The sequence below is a fragment of the Micromys minutus genome (genome assembly GCF_963924665.1).
Source record: "Micromys minutus genome assembly, chromosome: 23".
Classification (NCBI taxonomy): Eukaryota; Metazoa; Chordata; class Mammalia; order Rodentia; family Muridae; genus Micromys; species Micromys minutus.
The window spans coordinates 30,018,955-30,028,054 of record NC_137958.1 but is presented as its reverse complement, the minus strand read 5'-3'; the positions used below and the strand labels follow the sequence as shown (position 1 = coordinate 30,028,054).

Below are 9,100 nucleotides of genomic sequence, written 5' to 3'. Positions count from 1 at the left end.
GAGCACTTCAGATGTTAAGGAAATTATAGGCCTCCTGTCCAATATGTTAATCCATCAGAATAAATTGAAGGCAACACTTTCATATGCTGGGGCACAAAAGTTAAATTGAAAGGTGGAAATGGTTACATAATGAATGTCGTTTTGAACAATAAAGACAAAACACAAGTAAACATGCCGAGTTTTCAATAGTCTGGAAGCACAGAAAGAAGATGCAGTCTTATTTTTTACGGATAAATCCACTAAAGTGGCAATGTTTTGATTTATAAATTCAAAGCCTTTGTCAGGGTTTCCTATGGGGATCCCTTAGCCTCTCAGCTTGCTTCCTTGTTTCCCTAACACAGCATGATCGTGTTGACCTACCTCCTAATTGAGAAGGATGTGAGTAGGAAGAGCTCCTGTCAGAACTTAACCTTGCAAAGCACAAACAACAGTCTGCATACCTGTTAGTAAATAAGTGTTCAATCTGGCTGACCAACTTCCTGAGAGACCCCGCGGTAAACACGAACAATGATAAAGAACCCTGAAAACGAGGGCGCTGTTTACCATGGAAAGATAAAGAAGCCCTCATTTGAGGCTAAGTAAAACATAAATTGAACTGCTCTTGGAAACACAAAGGGGAGATTTGCTCTTTATCGTGCCAGCTTCCCAGGGACTATACAAAATGAACTGGGTACCACTGTTGGGCCGCAGACCTCATCTTTCTGTTCATCCTTTATGCATTGTGCAAATACTAACACCTAGTGTTCTATTTACTTAAAACCACGCCTTGGACCCGTGTCTTAATAAGCACTTCAAAACTCCTGGACATAGGATGTCTAAAGATGAAGTTAGAAGACAAATCAAAGCATCCCTGGGATAGATAGATAGATAGATAGATAGATAGATAGATAGATAGATAGATAGACAGATATATACATATAGATATATGATATGTATTTTTAAATTAAGTGGAATGAAATTGTAATAATCACACAGTTTTTGTGGATCTTCTGACTGCGGCTTTATTTGGCAACTATGTGAAAGATGTATGCTTATCACATGTACAAACATTCACCCATCCATGTATGTGTGCATACCCCCAGTTACTAAAACTCTGATTTGATCATAATCACATGCTTACAACATAGCTACAATAGAAATTGCAGGCTGGGGCTTCCTGTACAAAGGGCAGCCTTTTACCTTACAGCATTTATGTGCAATTGTTTGAGTACTCTTCTGGTGTGAGCCCAATGGAGAATGCTCTCCTCCTTTAAAGCAAACAGAACTGTGGTGAATGCACTTTCAAAACTAGAGGCACAGGTAGCACAGGACACAATTATCTTTCTATTAAACTAACACGAGTAATACCACTTTGTCTCTTCCGGAAATGGCACCCTGTTTAAATTGCACAACCTACTTAATCAAACAACATTTCAAAAAAGTTTCACTTTAGATTGTTTCGTGTTCTCTAAAATACCTTGAAATCTTCTTGGGCACATCCCTAGAAACAAACACACCAGCCACTCAAGAGCTCTTCTCTGTGATAGCATCTCACCCAAGCTCTGCCACCTTTGGCGACATCACCTTACAGAAAATTGTGTCATCACTCAGAACCCAAACTTTATTGTTTAAATAAATAATAAAAGGTCCAGCTGATGTAGATGAACAGCAAAGCCCTTTTCTGTGTCTTCCTGATACCCTGAATCGTTTGGGACTAGTTTTTCTCTTTTCTAATCCTGCTGTTGACTCCTAACCAGCATGTGAAACACCATCTATTGCTGTTCATTTTCTAATTTAAATATCATTGACTTCATAGAATTTCAGTGCGTACAAGTGAGAGTGAAAGAGATGAATTACAAAAAAAAAGTTTGTTTTGAGAACTAAATATGAAATTCACACACCACACACACATACACACACACACACACACACACACACACACACACACACACACCATTCCTCTCCAAAGAGTACTCAATCACTTTTAAATTAACTTAATATTAAATGCTCTCTAACCCCCATAAATATTACTGATTAAAATATTTGGAGACATACTGTCATAATGTGTTTAAAAATTAACCACTTAAGAATGAATGCTGATGATGGTACCGTCAGTCTATTTCCTAATGTCTAAAAGAAATTGAAACTGACTAACTTTCCTGTCTAGATAGAATAAATATACCCCTGACTTCATGGAATAAAAAAAATAATACTTGTGGCCATAAGAAATGAGATGTTCTCTGTAAAACTGAGTTATTGTCTCTTCTTACCTTGCACTAGCTCACATACTGTGGCCAAATTCCACCTTATCTTCTATTCTCTCCTTTAATGAAGAAGGCCCTCTCCTTCCCATAGAATAATTGCCATAGTGTTAGTGTGAACAAAATTTTAAGAAATTCACCCAGCTATTTTCTGTAGCTTGCAAGAAAGTCAGTGATCTCCAGTTGAGTGGGGAGGAGCTATGTCAAAGTGAATGTGGAGAGCAATGGACACTCAGAGTCAGCCTCTGGCCTCCACATGAATGGGCGTGTGCACATGCATATACAATATATACCAAATATTTAAATGAAGGGCTGCGAACCATGAGGAATTTGAACCCCAGCACTCATGTAGCAAACCCTGTATCCTACAAACAACTGTCAATCATGCTCCAAGGGACCTGATGTCCTCATTTGACCTCTGCACAACCATTGACACACACACATGCACCTGCACACACATGAGTATATGCCAACACATGCACACACATACACGCACACAAATAAGTAAAATCTTGAAAACTATATGAGCCTCACATTTTTAAAGACGAAAGACACAGAGAGGATATGCAAAGCATACTTTATTATTTACTCTAAACATCTTTTGAATTAATTCCTAGAATGGTCACATCTTATCTACACACAGACGAATAGAGTACAGATAATTGGTAAAAAAAAAAAAAAAAAAATACACAAAAACACACACATTCATGGTTTCCATCTTTATCGTGAGCTTAGCTGTACATATGAGCTTATGATGAGAGGGGAATACGTGGATTAAATAGAAAAACTGGAATTATTTTGGTTTCCTTTGAACTAGAAAGCATTTTCCCCTTAAGGACACACAAAAATAAAGCATACAAGATAGAAAAAGTAAATTAAAATTTGATTATAAGTTTGTAGTGAAAAGTCACAGATATTTTAAAAGAAAAAAAAACTGGAAAGAGATTGGGTATTGAAGATAGTTATTTGGAATGGTGGGACCTGAGCCAAGTTTCTTTAAATACATGTTTTTCTATTTATTTAATAAGGTTTTATTTTTATCTCTATAGTAAAAAACTATGCTAACTAAAAATATAATTAAACCATGTTATAACTAGAGCTCTAGAATTATAAATACATCCCATAATACATTTTTAAGACTATGAGAGTACCTTGCAGAGAGTGGCCACGTTATCAAACTATCATATTTAGGGATTAGACACTGAGTCTCTATTCGTTAATGTCTGGAGACTTTTTCTAAATTCTCATTCAATATTCTGGCTCAGATTTGCGAAACCAAGACAAATATTTAGGTTTTAAAAAGTAATCTGTAAGTTCTAGGAACGTTTCTCAGTAATGGAAAGAGAATAAGAAAGTCTTATTTCCAGTACCCACGGTTCTGCTTTGTTGAGACAGGGTATGGTGTTGCCCATTTGGGCTCAGACTTACTATGGAGACGCCTTAATGTTTTTCCAATACCCTCCATCTGCCTGCTAAAAGGGGAGTAAAATCAAATGAAGCAAGCACGCGTGTTTTACAGTCCTTGTGGAGAGAAACATTTAGAATGAGATGGTCACTTGCAGTAGATTATTGAAAAGAAAATGCAAAGCAGTTTTTGCTAAGTGTTTGCAAGGGAAATGCATAAGTACCTTCAGTGATAAAGCTTAACTTATATTCCGCTACATGTCAGTACTGTGAGACAGCACGGTTAGCAAATTCACGTAAAGCGTCACTCTAGTGACAATACAGTAGTATGGCCAAGTCATGTACATCTTCCCAGCCATCTGCCTGTAAATCAAAGAAAAAGGCAGGAAACTGAAAAGAAACTGATTTTCCTCCAGATTTACTTTCCTTTTTTCCTTCTTAAAGTCTGGCCATTGGCATATTAGCATAGAGAATATGATGTTTTAAGATAGATTGATAGATGGATGGATGGATGAATGGATGGATGGATAGATAGGTAGATGATAGATAGATAGATTGATAGATAGATAGATAGATAGATAGATAGATAGATAGATAGATGATAGATGGATGGATGGATGGATAGATAGATAGATAGATAGATAGATAGATAGATAGATAGATGATAGATGGATGATGGATAGATGGATAAATAGATAGATAGAGATAGATAGAGATAGAGAGATAGAGATAGAGAGATAGAGATATACACACATGTCTCTTTACTTCATTACCTATATTTTCACAGCAGCATGAGAGGGTCCATGGAAAATGAGTAAAGGTTAATACATTGACAGAGGCCAGGGTCACAGATGGCATACCTATTTGCTCCTGGCTATGCCTTAAACAAACCTGGTACACCTGACAAACTCCTCAATTCCTTTGATATCTGGCTTAGTTGCTCAATACTGTGGTGATTTGAAGGAAATTGTAGGATGACCTTTAGTTATAAAATAGAAAATACTTCACTATGATAAGATAAATTCATTACTTTTCTGCAAATAGGCCAATGAGGTGGTTCAGAGGGTAAAGGCTCTTGCAGCTGAGCCATTAACCTGAGTTCCATCCTCAGGCCTCACATAGTAGGTTTTGCTGTAATAAAGAGTCTAAGGATAGTCCTTTTAGCCAAATATGAACAGATATATGCTATTCTTACAATCAGTTCTGAGCAGTGAATCCTTGAATTATTATGTATACAGAACTTTAAAACTCTATAAATAGATGTTAGCCATAAAGCACACAGATCCTCAGTGGAACATTCTAATGAGTTCACAGTAGAGTCTGAGGGTCATATAAAAACCATGCAGAGGTGTAGCCTATTTATTTTTCTTGCAAGCTTGGAATTCAGAACATTTTAAAGGATTAACTTAAAACCATTTTTACATTTCTTTTTTAAAAGGGGGCAGTGTTCCAAGTCTAAAATTGATTTTAACAAAAATTTTAAGGAAGGCTAATAGGTAGAAAATTTGGATATTCTGCTGCTTTAATGTTCACTAATGATAGAAATTATAAGCACCCCACATCCGTTACGTGGGTTTTTGTGTAAATAAATTTCAATTATATTCCAAATCCACAGTCTCATTTTAAAAATTTTATGCATACTGAAAGATTTTTTTAGACTCATTTAGATAGATTTTTTATAACATGCTAATCTGTGTTTAAACTGAAATAAAAAAATAAGAAAAGGAAAAATTGTTTAATGCACCCTAAAATGTAGTATTCAGACTGACATTTCATGAATCACTTTTCAACTCAAAGCTGCCTATGGAAACTTTTCTTCACCTAACATTGGACTCAGACTGTAAGATCCGTTTCTATTTTAGAGATTTTTCACTTATGGAAAACATGTCAATAGTGAGTGTGTATATATACTATTTCATCAGAATAAAGCACTATAATCAATGTATAGATAATATAGGTAAATACCACGCAGAGAAAATCAGATGTGGGACATATACCAGTGTAATAATACCTATACATAATTATGCATGGTGCATTGTATAGGTTTTAACTATCATTGCCAATCAAGCAATGTTTTTCAACTTTCTAACAAACCCCCAAGTATTCATGATGGTTAAACCCCAAAATTTGTGCTTTTCTGCAAACACATAGGAAAGCGAAAAGCACTGTTAATGCCTGGTAGTCTGTTTATGTTTGTGTGTGTGTGTGTGTGTGTGTGTGTGTGTGTGTGTGTGTGTGTGTGTGTGTTGGAAAAGAACAAGTTTTTATGCTATAATTTTCAAGTAAGTGGAGTTTTGGTTTCCTTTATCGCCAGCTTCAGGCAATTTATGGCTATAGAATCAGGAAATGATTTGGTATAACTTCATTTGGCAAAAAATGAATTTATAAAGAACTTATGAAAAATACATTGCTGTGGGTTGTCAGAAACACTCAAAGCTGCATTTAAATCTGACAGAAACACATGGATAGGTTTTGGGGCACAAGTCCATTATATTAGAACCCACCATAACCTTAAACTACATACAAAGATATACTATTGAGCTAAGATAAAGAACACATATATTTGGTTCACCTGACAGGTGACAAGCTTTGGGTTTTTTTTTTTTTTTTGTAATTGAAATTATGTTGCTACATCAATGATATTTTATTCTGTTGCAGTTTTCATTCCCTTTTAAGACCTCTCCCCTAGCATATAGATATTAAAGCTAACTTCTGTTCCTATGACAGTACACTTATTTCTTAAAGAATAACAGGGTTCATATTCAGACTGTATGGAAAATTATTCAGAGAGCCTCTCTGTAAATTATTAGCCTTCTGAAGGCGATTCTTATTCTTAAAAACAAATGGAACAGGCCCCGGCCATATTAAATCCCAGTGTCTGGCATTGCATATACATCACATGCTATGTGCTTTACCAGAGACATCCTCTTCGAAGCTCACATTTACACTACAAGATAGTCATTATGATGCCCGGTTTTCAGATGAGCCTAAAACTAACTAATGTTCCCTCAGCTACACAGACAATCAGCACGGTAGCAGAAACACAGTCTTTTTTTCTACCCTGACACGCAACTGCATTGGGTAGTGGTTTTATGGAAAAACCCACATTATCCAATATATTATCATGATTGTAGAATTATTAAGAAGAAGACTACATAATTTCACTAAGTGCCAATATAAAAAGCAAGAAAGGACCAATTATTCTGTACTGTTATTATAATGAATGGATGCCCAAACAAAGACTTAATTACTGTATCAGTGAGATAGCAGACCCTAGGAACAGTAACCATTTGCTGGAGTGGGGAAGGGAGGAGCTTATTACAAATTATTTGGGTTGCCACTCATAAGGAAAAAGGTTCCATGTGGACAATTTGGAATCATGTAATTTTTTTTTCTTAGAATCCTGTGATACCCTTGACAGCGTAAGGGGCAGGTGTAGGCAAACTACATGAGGCTCTTGACAAACAGCCCAGGAGTATCCACTCTGCAGGCACAATTACCTTTTAATTAGACATTTTAGATTGTCAACACAAGTCATAATAATTTATGCAATCAAAAAACCATAATTATCTTAAATAGTGTAAGATCTCTGGCTGCATTTAATTCAGCAAGAGAGCATCTCCCACACGTGTACTTACCGCACGGTTGCTGATTGCACGCACATTTTACAAAAGTCTTGTGGAAGGGGCTGTAGCCCCAGATCAATTGCATTTTATACTGTAGCAATCAAATAGAAGATTGCCTTTTTCTCTGACAAGAAACTAAAGTGACGTACTGGAGAAAGTAGAAACACGGACTGGAAAAGTCCGAAAGACTTGGGTTGGAAAGTTCTCAGATGAGTGTCTTTGTCTCTCTTGAGTTCACTGTTTTCCTCTGTAAGCTGAAGACATTATGTGCCAAAAAACTTAGGGGCTAAAAAGTAAACAATAAAAGTAAAAACTGGAACGTTCGCCTTCTGGGTCACCCCTAATTCTGTTTGAGGATGTTCTTAATGTACAAAACAGTTAGGAGTATCAACATTTTTTTTAAATTATCAACTTATAATTAAGGCTTCCAATGATTTAGGGGAAAAAAAACGTTTTTAGTTAGATTGCCTCGTTTAGAACAATCTATCAGAAAATCATGGAGTTTTTGACATGGCCTAACCACTGGTCAAATTATTCCAGTAGTTTATCTGAAAGTGGCAGATACTTTTATAATTAAAAGCAGAATCCTTGATCCGGGACTTACATATTATGAATTAAATAACAACACAAATCAAACTCAGAGTCCTTAAAAATTAACCTAAATTCTAAAGTGTATTGCTTAAAGAAGTTTGAAAAAAAAGTGTGTGTTTAAAAGATCACACTAAATTTAGTGTTGAATGAGTCATGTCATAAATTATTCAATTTTGAAATTTTATATTTATTTATTATTACTTATCTGTTGTAACAATTTATCATTAATAATAAATAATATTTATTTTATAACAATATATTATTTTATAATATTATATTAAGTGATATTAATAACCTTTATTAGTAAGAGTCTACCTATAACTTAAAGATTTATAGAAAATATGAAGATATTTTTGTCTATAAATGAAGATTATAAATCTTTTCAAAACGATGGTGCATGACTTTATTGATGGCAATGTTTGTTATCTGCCTATGATCATTGTTTATATTTTTAAATTTTTCTTAATACACTTAAATTTAATTGTTTTGTGGGGTCTGTGTAGTTTAAAGGACACTGTGATACACAGAAAACCAGATAGTTCTGAGAACAAGATGGCCGCGACAGAGAAGTGCTTGACACCTAGTTTGGTCCCAAGTTTCTCATCCAGACAATGTATGGATAATCATGATAGTCTCTGGTGTGGCAGATACAAAAGACTGATAGGGAAAATAGGAGCTCTGACTTATTACCACCGTGGTGTGAAGAGGACAAAGTTTAAAAACTCAAAAGGTTCAGTACGTCCTTTATTTTATTAGCGCCCACACACACACACACACACACACACACACACACACACACACACACACAATGCATCATTATCAATAATAGCAAAAATCATGCTCAGATGATTATGAGAGGTTCCAGACATACATAGATATATTAAAAAGCCATTATTTAAGTGAGATTAGCATCAAGTAAAACTGTCAGGATTTATGGCACGTATGCAAAATGAGAAAGGGTGGTTTAATTAGTAAGTTTCATACATACTTAAAAGCCTGCTTTCCAGACTCATTTCCAGTGTCCATGAGGCTCCAGCTAAATTAGACTCTTCAATTTAAGATCCTTCAGTTACCCTGCTTCTTGTCTCCACGTTTTGCTTTTATTTTCTATTTCTAGTAGGTCTTTGCTTTTCACAATCCTATTGTATGTCAAGGTATGAGCCCCACTCTGGTCCTCTTAATCAGAAATTACCTGGATCTATATTTTCATGGTATTGATGAATGTTTATCCAGTCTCCA

At 35.4% G+C, this 9,100-nt stretch overlaps 1 protein-coding gene across 1 annotated transcript in view; it reads left to right on the top strand.

The window, feature by feature from the left end:
• Positions 1 to 507: 507 nt before the first annotated feature.
• The window catches only part of CALCR (calcitonin receptor), a gene marked incomplete at both ends in the record, with an annotated part of 39,598 nt that continues 31,005 nt past the window's right edge, over positions 508 to 9,100 (top strand). The window contains one exon of the mRNA XM_080936511.1: positions 508 to 578. Within this exon, the coding sequence (XP_080792637.1) occupies positions 508 to 578 (71 nt within the window). The remainder of the gene's footprint in view (positions 579 to 9,100) is intronic.